The following is a 19580-nucleotide window of genomic DNA, read 5'->3' on the forward strand; positions in this document are numbered from 1 at the left end:
GTTCGATGGTTTGCGTCGGTTTTTAACAATAGCAGCTGTATCATTTTAATGACCAATGATGATGTTAATTACTTTGTAGTTTGTAGTTCTGTTTTTTCGTCATTGTTATCGTATTATTCGGTAATGTCTTGACCTTTACATTTCCTTGTTATATCTATTCTTTTGTTATCCACAGATCATCGGATAACTGCTTTCTCCTAAGCAACCAGTACTTTCCATAGCGTGAGACAGCGATGTGTTGTTGTGTATTATTGCAGTATTGATATTCGATCTTTATCTATTTTTTTCGATTTGTACATTTACGGTTTGCACTAGGTATATAAATATAAATAAAATGTACATCTCTGCATTAAGTCCATTGTGTGTTCCTTACTAATATCTTACTAATATCTGATATAACGCTAGATTGTTTGTATTCATTGTGCATTGCAAGAGAAGCAATTGTCCGCCGCAGTTGTTACAGAGCTTGCAATAAGATGTTTATCATAACGAAGCGCATATTGACATAAAATTTAAAGCTATATGCTAACCTATATTTGCTTTCCTCCGTAAAAAAATGTCCGAATTCTATTGCGATCAGTAAAACGACCAAATTATATGTCGTGTTCAGCCGCTGCACACAATGGATCGTAAACCACCAGACTTCATGACAGCCTGAGTTCAATTTCCAGTACTTTACAAGCATTCGAACGGAATGCAGATCCCGTCAACCTTTTTATCGCTGCGTGACACGAGTGCCCTCTACCGTCAAGTAGTAAATAAAGACATTTGAGACTGATCTGTGATACGATGGTGATTCTCAAAGGGGGGTACTTATCATACCTTGATATGCTTAGTTACAACAAGGACGGACAATTATCCTCGTGAAATTTACATTTTTAGGAGAAGATGCGTTACTTTCATCTACTTTGTATCATAATTGTTTGTCTCCTAATTACTTCTCCGATCATTTTACATCAAGAGAGATTCTTCATGACAACACGAGGAGCACTGGATCATCAAATAGAATAGTAAACCATTATTATAGGTTTAAGAGTGAAGCCAATCTCTAACAATTGAATTGCTTCTTTCTAGGACAAAAACTTCCATACAATCATTTTGACGCCTGTTTGTACATTGTACACTTACTTATATTTACAGTATTGGTGACAACAACATTCACAGACTCTCATTATTGTAGCGGTAGTGTATGGAAACACCTATCACATTTATGTCCAACAAAAGATCACCTGGTTTGGGGAACGTGTTTTAATACCAGCAGGAAATCGTGTGTAAATTATCTCACTCCTTCCTACTTCATGATTTATATCAGGTATTTCATGCCGTTTTAAACAATCTTGACGAAATTTTGACGAAATAAGTAATACAAAATCCATGCTAAATCTGTTCAATTTTTTGAACATGAAAAATTGCATGGCAGCATTCTAATCACCCGCTAGCATCGTCGATCAGTCGCATTTTCGAAATGTGTAGACGAAATGAAGCTAATTTCTTACTTACTTATCATCAACTGTTGATCAGAAGCTAAAAACCGAACTGCGTCAGATTTGTCATCGAGTCTTCATGTTACTACCAGAAGTACCTACAGAAGCTTCAGCAACAACAGGACAAAATTAATCCGCTTAAAAGAAATTTGATGTCCTTTACTATCGTTCGGTCCTAGAAATATAGTTACAAGATCTTCCACGTTTTCAAACTTATAGCCGAGGTGCCTTATTTTATCACTTTGTTCAATAACACTTTGTATCGGTATGATGTTGATTTTTTGTAGTACATTAAATCATGTCATAAATCGGTTTATACTATCACTCTAGCTGTCACTGACTGTGTTTACACTTTATAGTCAATTGAGTTACAGCAGCTACACGAGTGCCTCGTTTGTAATTGTCGATCAAAGTCTCAGTATTATCCGTGAACTTATTCGGTAATTGGCGTGATTCCGGTTTATTTGTATTCCACGGTGAAGGAATTAAGTTGAACGAAGAATGGTACAAGTACCATGTATACCATAATCATTCAATGTGGGCTCGTCTTTACCTCTACTACTCCCTAAGATTTATTAATGCCCTTATGCTACCAGCGCGCAACAGAAATGACAAACTCTTGAGGTAATTTGCATAATTCTTGAGGGTGCAGAGGTCAAGACTGCCTATAGTGTATAAGCGAATCAGTATGGCGGCCAAAAAGCGAGTAGCAATTTTCGGCGCCGGAGTCGCAGGTTTGACATCAATCAAAAGCTGCCTTGAGGAAGAACTTGAGCCATCTTGTTTCGAGAGACACGACAAACTAGGTAAGTGAGCAACGAATGTCGAGTGTTCAATATTGGTAATACACTTCCGGGATTTATTTCAAAGGTCATACAATGTCATTAACCTAACAGCGTTCTCTCTCTCTCTCTCTCTCTCTCTCTCTCTCTCTCTCTCTCTCTCTCTTTAAAATGCGATCGCGTAACAACAACGCTTACTAATTTGGCTAAGACATGCCTACTATCCATTTCATGACACAACTTTTTGAAACTAAGATGTGTTGTGATTACGCTGATGTTGTTTTTCATTGTGACCGGTATCCAAAAAAGGTGTGCATAGGTCGCATGCGTCAACCTGAAAGGCTGTCGAGATTCATACAAAGGGGCGTATAAAGGACAAACACAGTTGTTGTGGGTCATGTTTCCGTCCCTATGACATGCAAAGAAATGAGTACAGCTGAATGCTTCAGACAGGACTGGTGCGTTGACCTAATTTCCACGAGCTTAAATGGAACGTCAAATCGTACTACCACAGCAGCTATTGAAATGTTCTTTACAATTTAGAAAAAATATCTCCGAGTTTAGGGTTAATAACTTAAGACGGCACAAGCTATTACATTATACACCTGCATTGGTATGATTTAGTTTAGTAGCACATACCTTTGAATAAAAACTAAAACTGGTCTCGTGTGATTAAGCTTTAAGATGTTTTAACTTATGTTGTGTTTGAATAGCTCCTTGCGGTACTAAAGAATATACAAACTATGTCTGGACCTTTTAGAGTTACATTTATTTCAAACGTAAAGCATAGGATGACCACTGCTGAGTCTTACATTGATGACGTTAATAAGGTTAAGGGTTAATTTTTAAAAAGGTTTGTAGTATTTAGGAGCTAAGAGTTAGAATGTGTTGATTCGCTTCGCTTCTTTCTTACAATTTCCCCATTTAACCCTGATATATGGCCCTTACTGTACTTCATCTGACTCAATCACTAGGCAGTCGGGAATATACTAAAGAGACTTCGAAAAAGGCAACATTAATTTTATTTTTTTAAGTCTAGAAATTAGTCTGTGGCGAATTATGCGTACGGAATTGTGTTTATCATTCCTCTCTAGCCATATTCTTTTTGTACTGTTGCAAAATTGAAAACATACATAATCCGAACTGTAGATATTATAAGAAATGTTTCATTAATTCTATGATAGAAATCAACAGATATGGGGTATTTAACAGGTTGCGGTTTTACATTGGCCGACACATTGTTAGTGCTTTTTGTTTAGCAACCGCCTTGACCGAGGTCATACCAGAGGTCAGGTGGAAGTCAAAATTTACTATATTTGATAAATTCCTAGATAGCATAAATTGTTTTTGTTCGTCACACATCATTTTCGGAATTGATTGCCTTTCATTTAAACAGGCGGTGTATGGAATTACACCAACGAGCTACGTCAAGGACAAGGAAGTGCCATCTATGATTCTGTCGTAACCAACTCAAGCAAGGAATTCATGTCATTTTCGGACTTCCCTTTCCCGAAGGAATAGCCGCCCTTTCTTGGTCACCGATTAGTACTTCGTCATATCAAGAACTATGCACAACATTTCGATCTCGAGAAGCACATTCGGTTCAACACAGACGTAATCGACGTACAGCGCAACAACGATGGCAAGTATTGGAAGTTACAGATCAAGGACAAGGATGGCAAGCTTTCCACCGAAGAGTTTGATTACGTCATGATTTGCACAAGCGTTTTCAACATGGCGAACACGCCTAAATATCCTGGCCTGGAAAACTTCGTTGGGACCAAACTCCACGCCAAGGAGTACCGAGAAGCAAGTATATTCAAGGGAAAGAAGATTATAGTTGTCGGTGAGCCAGTCTGACATTACAGCCTTATCGGCTAGGTTGAAATATGATCATCGGGATTATATCTATATATTTTGTGTACATTTCGAAATATTTCAATACATAAAGTAAACAAACCAACACGCAGTAGAGTGATGTTGATAATGACAAAAATGAACAGAGGTGAAAGCAAAATCAAATTTATTTTACCTTGATACGATGATTGTTCAGACGCAATACGGCCTTTTCCAAAGTTCCTTCTAGATTTCACTGGAATATTAACAATTTAATTGTTTATTTAAGTAACCCCAAGGTGGCTCAGTGACAGGCGGAGAAATCTCAGCTGAACTTGCGAGAAATGGAGCTGAGGTAATACTTTGGATCGGTTAATCTAGTGTTTTTACTTTTGTGTGTGTGTGCGTGTGTGTCACATGATTAGATTGAAGGTTATGTTATTGGATGTTATTATTTGTGTAAGCATATCTGATATTTGGAAAACATGTTAATTGCACGATGGCCTTCAAAAGCATCGAACAAGGGAATAGCAAAAAAAGAATGTGCTACAAAGACTAAACCATGCTTGCTCTCGTTCTCGTTCTGTCTGGTGCTAACGTACTAAATTGGAGCGTCCTGAAAATGCTTTACCTCTAATATTTTGAGAAATTAGCTTTACTAGTAAAGCTTTTTTCAGTGATAAAAATGAAGCTTGGCCGTTTTAAGTTCCAAACGAAGGCAAAGGCGAGCTTGTGCAAGTAAGCTTCAGAGACGGATATCATCTTTGTTTAGGAAAGAACACACACGATGCAGATTTCGCGGCTTTTCGTGTCCTATGGACGGTTTATTATCTATTTCCGACTTGTTGAACATGTCAACTCTACTTGACATTATATACTACGTGTTAGTTCGGGTGTAATGGAATTGCAAAGCTTATTAAAATTTCAGTTTTTATTTACAACTCAGGTATATCTTAGCATGCGGCATGGCACTTGGATTGTCCCTCGTATTTGTCCGGACGGTCGCCCCCTGGACAACGCCGTCTTTACTCGCCACTTGTTCAGATCGCCAGCAAGGCAAATAGCATTTTTGGAGAGCCTGTGTAAAAGCAGAATGAATGACCATCAAATATATGGTTTACAGGTTAGTTGTGAATGCATTTATTACTAGACTTTTGTAGCCTCAGTAAACATAACTACAACATTCCACGTAGCTTCTGACCGATATAATACAGATAGGAAGCCAAAACTCATCTTTTAGTTTTCAATAAATAAGTCTAAAATAAGACAAAGTCGGTTTATTCGACATGTTTATCATCATTATTAACTAAGTTCAACGCTTTTGCATTAGAGAACTCTGGTTGAAACTTTGTCGAGATGAAAATGTAGAGTGGTGATAGAACTTTCAAGTCGACAAGATTGCTTTCTAAATTGGCTTACCTGCGTGAATTGGAGCAAAAGAAAAACATAATTATAAAAAGGCGATTTTTCAACAGAAGCTGATATGTTAACCTTGTCAAATACCTGGTTGCGTATTATATACCGGTGTAGAACATTAGACATGTCCACATCATATTAACATAATCTTCTAATACAACAACATATACGCTATTCTGAAATTTTGCCAGATAGGATGATCATCAAATACAACTACTTGAGTGACCGTGAGGTTTTTCTTGTGAATCTGTGCTACTTGAAACATCTACTTACCAGATGTGAACTGAACGTGCTCAAGTGGTGTACGAAAGGTTAATTACATAGTACTGCGGTTCACAGAACCATCAGATATCTGACAGATATCAATATATTTGTAGCAAGTATCATCAAGTTGGGTGTACGAAATTCGGAGTTATATCACTAATTACAAAAGGTTATTTAAACATGCAAATAAGCGGATAATTGACATGACACTGACAGTATCATTATAATGTTCTGAGATCGTCATCGGTGAAAAGTTTCATGAAATTTTGTGCAGTATTTTTTTCAATATATGTCAACACTGTCATTACTGTCTCCATAGCAAACCTTTATATGAAAAAATGATATGTCATAATTTCAGATATATGAAAGTCACAGTAACCAATATCTAACGACTTTTTGCAATTGGCGTATGGTACCTATCAAATCTGACTTGAATCAATTCAAGTGTTCTTGAGTTATCATGTAAACAGACAGACAGACAGACAGACAGACAGACAGACAGACAGACAGATAGACAGGCAGGCAGAGAGACACAGACATACAGATAGACAGACAGACACACTACCACATACTGACAGTCAGACAGATAGACACACATCGCTACATCATTAACTCTCGTGTGCGAACATGTGAGCGAAAATAAAACCTATAGTTGTACATTCCGAACGGGCAATTTGTTCACTTCGACACGTCATTTTCGTCTATTTAAAATTTTAAAAAAGCGCTGCATTACAGTCCAGGATTGGGATAGCTTATCATTTAAGCATATGGTATCCTTTAACGCACTTTCTATAATGTGGCATTTCGTATGTCTATATACAACTTCTATGCTCAGGCCAAAGAGATATACCCAGCATGGAAGTGTTTAATGATTTGTGATGACATGCATGATAGGCTTGCCCAAGGTCAGATTAAACCAATGGTTGACATCAAAGAGTTTCAGAAAAATGACGTCATTTTCAAAGATGGCACTACTCTTGAGAACGTTGATGGAGTTATCTTTGCAACAGGATATGGCTTTAACGTACCGATTATCGACGACTCATGGCTGTACGGTAAAGTATGATACTGATTACAACCGTATGATATACGTGATTTCATACTGTTTTTGTGTCGGGTGCAAGTACATTTAAGAACAATGAATCAAATAATAATCTCTTGGTCTCTAAAATGCCGTTTAGCTTTGTTGCCTGTCTTAGTAAATACATAATTAATGATGCCAATATATAAACAAATAAATCAGCTGATAGACTGGTAGTCTGATGTGCAGCGGAAAATGTCGATTTTAGCATTGCATTGTCTGATCTGACGGAACTTAAAAAATAAGGTAACTGGAAGAATTATTTTCGCAATGAATGCCAACTTGTGCGAGATTAGAACGAAGCTGATTTGCTGAAAAAGTAAGGATCATATGCATTATTATCGCCTAAAAGTTTTCTGTTCGTCTCTATATACATACCTGTACGATTATATATCTTACTTAAATATGAATGATGAAGAAAGACATGATAAGGTTATTCTCACGAAATCAAAATAACCAGAAAACACTTTTTGTGATGCACGTCACAGTCTTTGGTAAATTTTCTTTCGCAGACGAATCAGGCAAAGCTGAGGTGTACAAGTACGTCTTCCCGTTGCGTCTGGATCACCCCGAGAGGTTGGCGCTCATATGTATATGTACTCCTCTCGGATCTAATTGGCCATTGACCGAGCTACATGCCCGCTTAGCAAGCCAAGTCTTCGCCGGGAATATTGTACTGCCAGAAAAAGCTATGATGGAGAGGGATATTGATCAGAAGATAAAATATGAGAAGAACACACAGTATCACGTAGGTTCAATCATATGAATACATCTTGTGGTATTAAAATTAGGCGACCACTTTTGGGGGAAAGGGACAACATGACAGCCCTGCGCCCATACAGAACTTGACGGGGCGCAAACCGTCGATCTTGCCCGAACCGACGTTCTGCACCCCGTCTATTAGTTATGCATAGTTTACTTTACTACTTTAATGGAAGATGCGCTTGGCACTTTTGGTCGTCTTAGCAAACGATCGGCTGTTCCAATCATACTGCTTCCACCCGACTACACCACTGTCGTCGATCACTGTCACCCTAATTACATATTTACGACATCACGTGGTTGTAGGGTGACATGAGTCTTTGTGTAGGAATTCGAATGTATCGGTTGTGTTTGTGTGTGTTCTGCTGTCAAGAATTTGTTTTTTGTTATATTCATTAGCCCTTGAAAATGACTAGATCAAGATATGTTACCTCTTGTGTCGAACTTTCATATGAAAATTCGAATACAGGATATTTTTTATTGATTTTGGCAATGAATTCGACTAGTTCATGTTGTGTTCATAGAAGATTGTGAAATCTGTACCCGTGAGCTATTTGTGTCTCTTACTTTTGAATGATTTTCCTTTCTAGATCGTAGAATGTAATGTCGTCTATTTCTTCGAATAATTGGGAGCCCATTGAGCATCCACAAATTTGTTGATAAAATTTGTTGACACAATTTGTTGTCGAATTCGAATGTGTTCCCTTTTGAGTATGAGTGTTAGCTTAGAAAACATATACTCCGTGGGTGGCTTTTTATTTTGTAAACGTTTTGTCTTTCATGTAAGGCTTTGCCGACTAGTTTCATTGCTTCATCGTACATATGGTGTTTGTGTAACAACTTCAAGTGTTACGAGAATTTGTATTGTTCGGAACTCGGACAGTTCTGTTTTCCGTTTAAGGTCCGTTGAATCTCGTATGTATGTTTTTTGTTTGGCGACGATCAGTTTAATGTAGCAGTCTATGAATTCAGAGATGTTGTGTGTAGGACTTGAACAACCGCTAATGATTGGTCTTACTACAAATGTTGCACCGGGCAGGGGGAGTTTTGTGTACTTCAGGTAATAGATACCACTGTGGTATTCCTGTAGTTTCATTTGTAGGATCAAGGTATGTGTATGTTTCGAGATCAATGTATTCTTTATCGTACAATGCTGAAGCAAGATTGTGTACTTCCATGTTGATACTATTATGTAATCTCTTGTGTCGATGAAGACAGTGCCTCTACCCTTGTGGAGTGGTTCGGTTGCTGAACTTCCTTTTTCTGTAATTTATTTAGCTACTGTTAAATCATTAAAACACAGCACAAGGGCCCATACAAAATTATAGGAAGAGCTGTTAAGACTGATCAGGTACAAGTTTTCCCGTCAGGCCTGCACATTTGACTAATTCAACATTTGTAGAAACATTTCGGGAACAATAGAATTGGTTGACGGGCAATAATACCAAAGTGGTCAATTTTTGTGTGGGCGCGGGGCTGGAATGATAAATTTCAAATCCTGAGATAATCAGGATAATTGAAACACCTTGATATATGACTTTGTTAGTTATTTAAAGGCGACACATACCGTAAAACAAAGATTTGCACTTATGATCAAACGTGTCATCAAGCTTTAAAGAATTCTCTTTCTGAATCCAAAACCAAGAAAGAGTGTAACTATGCAAACGTTTCTGATGATATAGGATTTCAAATCCAAAATGGCCGTTTCATCATATGCTTACTCTATATTGAAATTAGGGTATTTGATCGATTTGCCGATGGAAGCAAAACTGTGAAAAAGTTCATTACTATGTGATTTATATTTAAAATCCAAAATGGCTGCTCCATCATATGCGTACTGTATGGGGAAGATGGGTATTATCGATTTTCCCAACGCAAGCCTGTGAAAACTTCATTTACTGTGTCATTTACTCTACATGCTTCAAAATCATCCGACACAGGGAGCAAAGCATAAAAAACTATGCCTCCCCGGAGCACGCATTTGCGTCGGTAGTGAGGAACAGTGATATAACCTCAAGCCAATCACAGTTCGTCTTTCTCACTCGAAACAGATTCCAGGCCCGCCATTAGTTGAAGAAATAGCCGAGATGATTGGTGTGAAACCTTCATTTTGGCGTCTTCTCCTGTCGGATCCAAAACTGGCCATGGCGTACGAGTATGGTCCCATGGTACCGTACTGGTATCGATTGCAAGGACGAGGTGCATGGCCTGGCGCCAGGGACAGAATATTACATGCGGCAGAAAACACAAGATTTATCTTGAAGGGGCATCCTTCTTGCGACGAAGAGATAAACTGAGAGCATTATCGGTTCGCCCGCTAACGGCATTGAACCATCGTTCTACTTGCATTTATGTGTCTGTCTAGAAGTTAGATATCTAGAAAACAGCTAATTTCACGATAGTGATTACACCTATGTAAGGTATGAATTTGGAGGGTCGATAACTTACTGACTTTAATTTTTGTGTTATCAATTTTTCTTTTTACGTAATCAAGCATCACTATCAGGCGGCCATTGTCATACTGAATCTATTAATATGGCCCGTACGTGCAATCATGGCAGAAGAGCAGAGCAGAAACATGGCAGAGGCACACTATGCAAACATTTTGTTTCAATTTGTTTCACAATAAGATTCATTTTGAATGCAGAAAGCTACTTTGTTGTGCTAATTCCAAACGGCATTACTCAAATTTGACCTTACTTATTTTAAACTTAACTTTGCGAAAAATTGTATATAGCGTACCAAGTTGACAACAACCTGAATTAACAACATGAATCTTCCTCTCAGACAGGACATCTGGTATTTTCAATATCTTTATGATTTATGAGATATTCGTGATTAGATTCCACATGATATGTATAGTTTGATAAAGGATACTTCGACAAAATATTGTACAGACGAGAAACAAAACAGACGGACGGAAAAATACACTGATTAAAACCAACTTTGAAACACCTAGAGCTGCGAAGTTGTATTAGAGCCGCGGCGTAAGTTCCCTTGTCTATTTGGAAGTAATGGCTACGGGTTTTTTTACGGGAATAACTTTAGTGCTGCCGACGATAGTGAGCGCAACTACGTGAACAAAGTAAGCGTTCATTGAGACAGAAATTAATTCTCTCCCTTCCCAAACTTTACAATACATGTAATAGTTGGTAGTATTACAAATTAAACTCTGGATGAAATGTCAAAGTAATGTATTTCCAAAACACTCTGTGATATGAAAATGTGCAATGTTACTAAATTGAACACGGGTCCAACAAAATCGTTAGATCGAAACTAAGCAATGTTACTCTGGAATAAAAAAATTGTTCCAGTTCTGCTTGTGATGGATTAAAAAAATGATGCATATCTGTTTCTTGTGTATGTGAGAATGAGAGGCAATGTGTACTTGAATGTCCCTGGTTCCCGAGGATGTGTCCATAGTTTTAAGTAAAAAGAAAAGCTATTGACAGATGAAGAGGAAGACTTCATATTATATGAAAAAGGAACTTTCACTCATAATGGTACGTAGCGAATTGTCGGCCTTTAGTCTAACGCTGTGACAGTCAATCAAAGAAGTGGAAAGACAGACAAAGCTTTAACGGAAGAGATGAATTAGTTTGGATACGGTGGGAGAGTTATACATGTATATACTACCCGATACATTGTGCTTCAGTGACAACCTTCACTTTAGCGCATGGGAGCTATACAACAGTCAGTTAAGCATTTCATAGTTGTTGTAATTGGGCAGATATCAATGAAGTTCGTTTTTCTAAGGTTTTCTGTGAAAATCTTACAAACCTTCTTCGGTTAAAGGATCTCTTGCTGATACAATGAATCATAAGCTTTTTGTTTTCAACCTCTGGTCACCCGAAGCTGAGTGTTTTAGTTAGTAAACATCACACTGTACAGAGTTCTCTCAAACACCTTCTACTCTAAGCATTTTTAAAGTATATTGACATTAAAAATTTGCTAAAAACAAACTGGAAATTTGACGATTTAATATTCGAATTTTAGAGACAAAACAGATCAGTACCAATTTTAGAACAATGTGCGTCCTATTTTCTTTCATTTATTATCAAATCTGTGGCTTACTGCAATCCTAGAAGTTTGCCTTTATGACTTCTAATTACTTGTAGTGTTACAATCTTTTCTTATAAAACAACACAACCGACATGCAGCTCAACATCGTCCGACTAATATCATGTATAACGGTCAGCCTTTGGTGTCTCCCCAGGAGTCAAGATTAGAAATGTTATTTGTATTTATTCATGATGAGTAATAGTAATGGATAAAATATAATTAATCGTTACTTCCTATATACGTTTGTACGACCACTATGTTCTGTTTACCCTGTGATGAAAATAGTTAAGATATGTACACACCATGTAAGACCCTGCAGGTATAGATTTTCTGTTTAATCATAGACCCTCGAGAAAACGGGACAGGCAACTGCTGAGGTTTCTTTGTGCGATCTATCTTGGAATATATTAAAGTTTATTTACCAAGCGGTCCCCGACAACAATACTTCGTACTTAACACTGAATATCATTAACGATCAAACCGACGATCTGAATATGTACACTTTGCTCTTGCATGGCACGTTCCGAGTAATGACACGGAGAATTTGAGGGTTTTTTTAATACTAGTCATGGTGAATGTTCTGGTAACGATGAAGATCACATTTTGTATTCTAGCCGTAGTCAACGGGAAAAAACAGACGATAAAAACAGTGTACATTTAGCCATAGACGCTGCAGAAAACTCTTGCTAGGTATCGACAATATAAGTTTACATTCCCTACCATAAAAATCTCCGATAACAACAAACATTTACAAGTTAGACAGCTTTACACTACTCAAGTCCTGCGAAACGAAAATCTGACCTTTATTTCATCTGTCACGCAACATTTGACGAAAATAAGGGAACATAAAAAATGACTACTCCATCGGAGCTAAAATACACGACCTCTAACATTTTGGTACTGTTTTAGCCTAAAGAAACACCAAAGTTCGGATAAGCTACACATGTGTACATCCGCAAAGTACTAGAAAATATATTTGTAACACTGACTTTCGCTGTCAGGAGAAACTTTGCGATGAATCGGGACTCTCCAACGGTTGGTGAAGTCAGAAGCGGTAAGGTAGACATGCATTTACACAAAGCTGAACGCTGTCCTCGTAAATTTGGCAGTTCACTGCAGTTTTCAAACAACAACATTTCAGTAGTTAACATACATACTTTACCGAATCATAGAACACTCCTCGCACAGAAAATATTCCGAGGGTTAAAAAACTGCAAAAACGAGGGAAAATTTGGAGATACACGGACGATTGCGGAATGTAAACAACTCTGTGATGTCAGCTGCTGTCAAGTCTGGAACTGCAACGGTATGTGTTTCGGATTTCTATTCGAAACTTTGTCACTTTACAGCAAGATACTAACTCCCTGCAGACTTCTAGTTGCATCGAATCTCGCTACAAATATATAAAAAGTACTTTCAAACCATTTGCACGAATTCATCTCAAAATAGTTGTAACACTTTTCTTTCTAAAAATGGACTTGCGGGTAATCCGGAATAACTTATAATCCGAAAACATTATTACCGTATACCCGCATGCACGTGTCTATAAACAGGACGTTGTGCAGTCGATCGGGTCCAGCTTCATTCCGTCCCCGACCCATTAACACCTCTTAATTATCCCAAGATAGATCGCACTCTGCTTATCCCATAGACCCTTTGTTCTCTATCGCAGTTGCCTGTCCCGTTTTTCTCGAGGGTCTATGGTTTAATGTGAAAAATGTTGGACATAAATTAATAATTTTTACCATGATAACAACCTATTGGGTTTGACATTGGACGCATTGTGCTGTCATTATCGTTGCAATAGTAACTGCACTGCCCATCTTCCAACTGCAAGCTGAAAACTAGCCTTCCCTTTGGAAACTGGCAATTTTTGCATCTAGTTGCTGACACAGAGGGCGCTTCTAAAATTCAATACCAGAATTCTTTTCTAATGACCTCGTTCATATGCAGGACAGTTTTTTTTTAATTCTTTGGCGCCATAGTAACGATATTTTGTTTCAGTGGCAAGATCGATAATAATACATACTGGCTAGTGAACGAGATGTATGTGATTAATGGCATGTTTTTAAATAAATACCGTGCACGATCCGTATTTGTTTATTTATAAGCGCTCAAACAACATGGTGACACCCATGAATTTAGTTGAGTACACTTCTGGCTGCTTGCATATGATATTATGAACCCTTGCGTGCGCAGCCAAGAAACCGCTGGCGCGACTATTAATTTTGCATAATGATCATGCAGGACTTAGAGAGTGGGGTTAACTACAGAGAAAAAAACATTTGGCAACTTTAAGCATGCATTTATGTATGTATGTATGTATGTATGTATGTATGTATGTATGTATGTATGTATGTATGTATGTATGTATACTATCTATCTATCTATCTATCTATCTATCTATCTATCTATCTGTCTATCTATATGTCTGTATGTTTGTATGTCTGTATGTCTGTCTGTTTGTCTGTATGTATGTATGTATGTATGTATGTATGTATGTATGTATGTATGTATGTATGTATGTATGTATGTATGTATGTGTGTGTGTTAGGTAGGTAGGTAGGTAGGTAGGCAGGTAGGTAGGCAGGTATGCGTGTGTGTATGTATGTATGAATGTATGATGTATCTATCTATTTATCTATCTATCTATCTATCTATCTATGTGTATTTATGTATGTCTGTCTGTCAGTTGGTCGGTCGGTCAGTCGGTCGGTAGGTCGTTAGGTCGGTAGGTTGGTAGGTAGGTAGGAAGGTAGGTAGGTAGGTAGGTAGGTAGGTAGGTAGGTACACCACTTCGACAAAAACATCCTGGCATAGATCTTTGTCAAATTACATTTTTTTCGAAAACGCTGGGTTGTTCCCTTTAATTGTGCGCTGCGAAGGAAACAATTGACCGTCGCAGTTGGCAGAATGCTTGTTATGTTATGTTTATCATAAAGAAGCCAATACCCACATGAATCTTAAAGCAATATGCTGATCATATGCCTATTTACCTCAGTATAAAAAGTATTCGAACAATGCGATAAGTAAATTATATGACTAAATTCTATGTGCCATTTCCAGTTTGAATACTTCACAAGCATTTAACCCGAATGCCCCTTAACCCTTTTGATCGCTGAGTGACACTCACGCCCTATACAGTATAAGAGGTAAATATAGACATGTAGACTGATCTGTGATACGATAGTGATTCTCAAAGTGGTTTAATTATCATACCTTGATAGGTTTAGTTACAACAAGGACGGACAATTGTCCTCGTGAAATTTACATTTTTAGGAGACGATGCGTTTCTTTCATCTACTTGTATTACAATTGTTTGTCTCCTAATTACTTCTCCAATCATTTTACATCAAGAAAGATTCTCCATGACAACATGAGGAGCACTGTATCAAAAAAGAATGGTGAACCCTTATTATAGGTTTAAGAGTGAAGCGAATCTCTAGCACTTTAATTGCTCGTTACTAGGACAGAAACTTCCATACAATCATTTTGACACCTGTTTGTACATATTTTCAGTATTGGAAACAACAAAATTCGCAGATGCTCATTATTACAGCGGTAGTGTAAGGAAACACCTACCACATTTATGTCAAAGAAAAGATCACCTGGTTTTGGGAACGTGTTTTATTATAAGCAGGAAATCGTGTGTAACATATCTCACTCCCTCCTCCTTCATATAATTGTGATTTTATATCAGGCATTTTGTGCCCTTATTAAAAATCTTCAATTTTTACGAAAAAGTTATACAAAATCCATGCTAAATCTGTTAAATTTTTTCAACATGAACAATTGCATGAAAGCATCCTCATCACCTGCTAACATAGTCGATCAGTCACATTTTTGAAATGTGTAGACGGAATGAAGCTAACTTTTACTTACATATCATCAACTGTTGATCAAAGGCCAAAGGACGGATTGGGTCAAATTTGTCACCGAGTCTTCAGGTTACAATCAGAAGTACCTGCAGCATTTTCAGCAACAACAGGACGTAATTAATCCGTTTAAAAGAAATTTAATGTCCCTTACTATCGTCCGATCCAAGACATATAGTTCTAAATATCTGGCACGTTTTCAAACTTATAGCCAAACACATCTGACTGCATCACCACTAGTGCATTGTACTGTACTGTACTGTACTGTACTGTACTGTACTGTACTGTACTGTACTGTACTGTACTGTACTGTACTGTACTGTACTTCACTGCACTGCACTGCACTGCACTTCACTATACTGTATATGATCGTTATGGCAAATTTCGCAATTTCTCAGATTTTCTTTCTTACACAATCACCAGTACTTTACCAAATCTGGCAGTTCCCACTTGATTATACCAAAAAAGAACACTGCGGTCACTTTAGGCCAGTTTTCATTTATTACCACGAAGCCAAATTTCTGAACAATTTACCATAGCTATCAATTTAAGCGAACCCTTAAATCTTGTATTTTATCATTAATAATTGTTTTTTCCTCATCTTATCCCCAGTCCTCGTATAATTGAGATAATAATTAAATTCTCAGTTGCCACTCATCAAGAGCTATACACTCATTAGCTTTGCATTAGCTATCTTCTAGCTTCCATTCACATTCATTCTTCTTGATGTAAATTGACCGTCGCAGTTGTCAGAATGCTTGTTATGTTATGTTTATCATAAAGAAGCCAATACCCACATGAATCTTAAAGCAATATGCTGATCATATGCCTATTTACCTCAGTATAAAAAGTATTCGAACAATGCGATAAGTAAATTATATGACTAAATTCTATGTGCCATTTCCAGTTTGAATACTTCACAAGCATTTAACCCGAATGCCCCTTAACCCTTTTGATCGCTGAGTGACACTCACGCCCTATACAGTATAAGAGGTAAATATAGACATGTAGACTGATCTGTGATACGATAGTGATTCTCAAAGTGGTTTAATTATCATACCTTGATAGGTTTAGTTACAACAAGGACGGACAATTGTCCTCGTGAAATTTACATTTTTAGGAGACGATGCGTTTCTTTCATCTACTTTGTATTACAATTGTTTGTCTCCTAATTACTTCTCCAATCATTTTACATCAAGAAAGATTCTCCATGACAACATGAGGAGCACTGTATCATCAAAAAGAATGGTGAACCCTTATTATAGGTTTAAGAGTGAAGCGAATCTATAGCACTTTAATTGCTCGTTACTAGGACAGAAACTTCCATACAATCATTTTGACACCTGTTTGTACATATTTTCAGTATTGGAAACAACAAAATTCGCAGATGCTCATTATTACAGCGGTAGTGTAAGGAAACACCTACCACATTTATGTCAAAGAAAAGATCACCTGGTTTTGGGAACGTGTTTTATTATAAGCAGGAAATCGTGTGTAACATATCTCACTCCCTCCTCCTTCATATAATTGTGATTTTATATCAGGCATTTTGTGCCCTTATTAAAAATCTTCAATTTTTACGAAAAAGTTATACAAAATCCATGCTAAATCTGTTAAATTTTTTCAACATGAACAATTGCATGAAAGCATCCTCATCACCTGCTAACATAGTCGATCAGTCACATTTTGAAATGTGTAGACGGAATGAAGCTAACTTTTACTTACATATCATCAACTGTTGATCAAAGGCCAAAGGACGGATTGGGTCAAATTTGTCACCGAGTCTTCAGGTTACAATCAGAAGTACCTGCAGCATTTTCAGCAACAACAGGACGTAATTAATCCGTTTAAAAGAAATTTAATGTCCCTTACTATCGTCCGATCCAAGACATATAGTTCTAAATATCTGGCACGTTTTCAAACTTATAGCCAAACACATCTGACTGCATCACCACTAGTGCATTGTACTGTACTGTACTGTACTGTACTGTACTGTACTGTACTGTACTGTACTGTACTGTACTTCACTGCACTGCACTGCACTTCACTATACTGTATATGATCGTTATGGCAAATTTCGCAATTTCTCAGATTTTCTTTCTTACACAATCACCAGTACTTTACCAAATCTGGCAGTTCCCACTTGATTATACCAAAAAAGAACACTGCGGTCACTTTAGGCCAGTTTTCATTTATTACCACGAAGCCAAATTTCTGAACAATTTACCATAGCTATCAATTTAAGCGAACCCTTAAATCTTGTATTTTATCATTAATAATTGTTTTTTCCTCATCTTATCCCCAGTCCTCGTATAATTGAGATAATAATTAAATTCTCAGTTGCCACTCATCAAGAGCTATACACTCATTAGCTTTGCATTAGCTATCTTCTAGCTTCCATTCACATTCATTCTTCTCTCTAAGAAGAATAAATTCCTCACATAATGGATTCATTGAATTATCTATTTGTTAATTTACTGACTGAGACATTTTCCCCTGTATTTTCTTTTTTGAGGTAAATACAACTTCAGTTTTATAACGTGGGGTCTTCATTACTCATGAAATAGTAGCCTATGTAATTTGAAACAATAGATTTCGATGCAGTTTCGATACAGTTCTTGTAATTATGGAAATGAATGAATGAATGAATGAATAACGTGAACCATAGAGAAAGATAGATAGAGTGGCAACGGGTATTGTTTAAGGCGTGAAGCGGTTACGTAACCCATCCATGTTCGCCTCGCCTCAGGTTGCTCTCGCCTCTCTTTTCCGAAGAGTGCCGACCATGAATCCTTCGGTAGTTTTCGGATTTTCGCCAATTGTTAAGCGAAAGTATGTTCGGCAAAGTTTGTGTTGTTGTTGTCGTGTGGTGCTGAGCAGAATTGACGTGCTGGCGAAAACGGGAGTGTTTTGAGCTTCAGGAAAACGAGTTTTACCGTTTTAAAAATTCCTCTCATATTTTCATGAATATATAATGAGTGTGTTTGAACCAAATTTGAAAGTCTTTTATCGATACTGTCTGGTTTTACTCAATGTTTTACGGTCAGTCGTACCCTCTTTTACACGTGCGTCAAGGAAGGACATGTTTATGAAACTGCTGCCGTGTTATGTTTTGATTGGCGTGAAGCAGTGTTTCTGGTCTGAGAGCTCACAAAGTAACTATGGTTGCTACGCGACTGGCAGTACGATGCCATCTCGTCGTATTTTTCGCATAATCTCGTGTAATCATCAACCACAAACAAAGCCTCCAAAAAGTTTAACACCTTTGGAGCTCATTTTAATATGAAAAGCCAATAGTCTACCGAGACGACCATGGAACAAAAGGCATGCAAGTGTTGCTACTCTGTCTATATGTTACTCTGTGCGTGAACTAACAGTGCCGTAAACTTGTAATAGGGGTGGTCCGTTGAACGGCAAATCTCAAAACAAACAAACAATCAGGTACAGCATGAGTGAACATGAGAGGTGAATCTTAGCAGATTATGTGTATTACCCAAATAAAGAGCTTCTTTGTGCTGTCTTCTGCATATTTGTGCAAAAGCATCAAGAGTCAGACCGTTCAATCACACAATGCCCATTGAATTTAGGGAAACCTATGACAGCAATTTTTCAGTATTGTAAGCTGTATTTTTCATATGCCTTATTGTATAAATTTTTTCAATGACATGTCATAAATCGGTTTATGCTATCACTGTAGCTGTCATTGGCAGTGTTTACACTTTACCATCAATGGAGTCATTGCAGCTACACGAGTGCCTCGTTGGTAATTGTCGATCAAAGTCTCAGTATTATCCGTGAACTTATTCGGTAATTGGCTTGATTCCGGTTCATTTGTATTCCACAGTAAAGGAATGAAGTTAAGCGAAGACTAGTGCAAGTACCATGTATACCATTTAATCATCCAATATTGGCTCGTCTATACCTTCACTACACCCTAAGATTTATTGATACCCTTATGCTACCAGCGCGCAACAGACATGACTAACTCTTGTGGTAGTTTGCATAATTCTTGAGGGTT

General features: G+C 37.5%; 1 protein-coding gene and 1 long non-coding RNA gene across 2 annotated transcripts; both read left to right on the top strand.

Moving 5' to 3' along the window:
• The first annotated feature begins 2158 nt into the window (after nt 1–2158).
• LOC139127374 (uncharacterized) lies at nt 2159–5225 on the top strand. The gene is made up of 4 exons (XR_011550985.1): nt 2159–2290; nt 3663–4112; nt 4392–4457; nt 5049–5225. It is a non-coding gene; the product is annotated as an uncharacterized lncRNA (long non-coding RNA).
• Nucleotides 5226–6701: 1476 nt separating this feature from the next.
• On the top strand, nt 6702–9922 carry LOC139127356 (flavin-containing monooxygenase 3-like). The gene is made up of 3 exons (XM_070693271.1): nt 6702–6837; nt 7376–7611; nt 9677–9922. Exons 1-3 carry the CDS (start codon nt 6702–6704, stop codon nt 9920–9922), a joined length of 618 nt encoding a protein of 205 aa, XP_070549372.1.
• Nucleotides 9923–19580: the final 9658 nt, after the last annotated feature.

Source organism: Ptychodera flava, unplaced genomic scaffold, assembly GCF_041260155.1.
Source record: "Ptychodera flava strain L36383 unplaced genomic scaffold, AS_Pfla_20210202 Scaffold_31__1_contigs__length_3010019_pilon, whole genome shotgun sequence".
NCBI classification, from domain to species: domain Eukaryota; kingdom Metazoa; phylum Hemichordata; class Enteropneusta; family Ptychoderidae; genus Ptychodera; species Ptychodera flava.

Coding starts and splice junctions, on each gene's coding strand:
- LOC139127356 (XM_070693271.1), top strand. CDS start 6,702: ATGGTTGACATCAAAGAGTTTCAGAAAAATGACGTCATTTTCAAAGAT. Junction 6,838..7,375: donor CGACGACTCATGGCTGTACG/GTAAAGTATGAT, acceptor TTTCTTTCGCAG/ACGAATCAGGCAAAGCTGAG. Junction 7,612..9,676: donor AGAAGAACACACAGTATCAC/GTAGGTTCAATC, acceptor CACTCGAAACAG/ATTCCAGGCCCGCCATTAGT.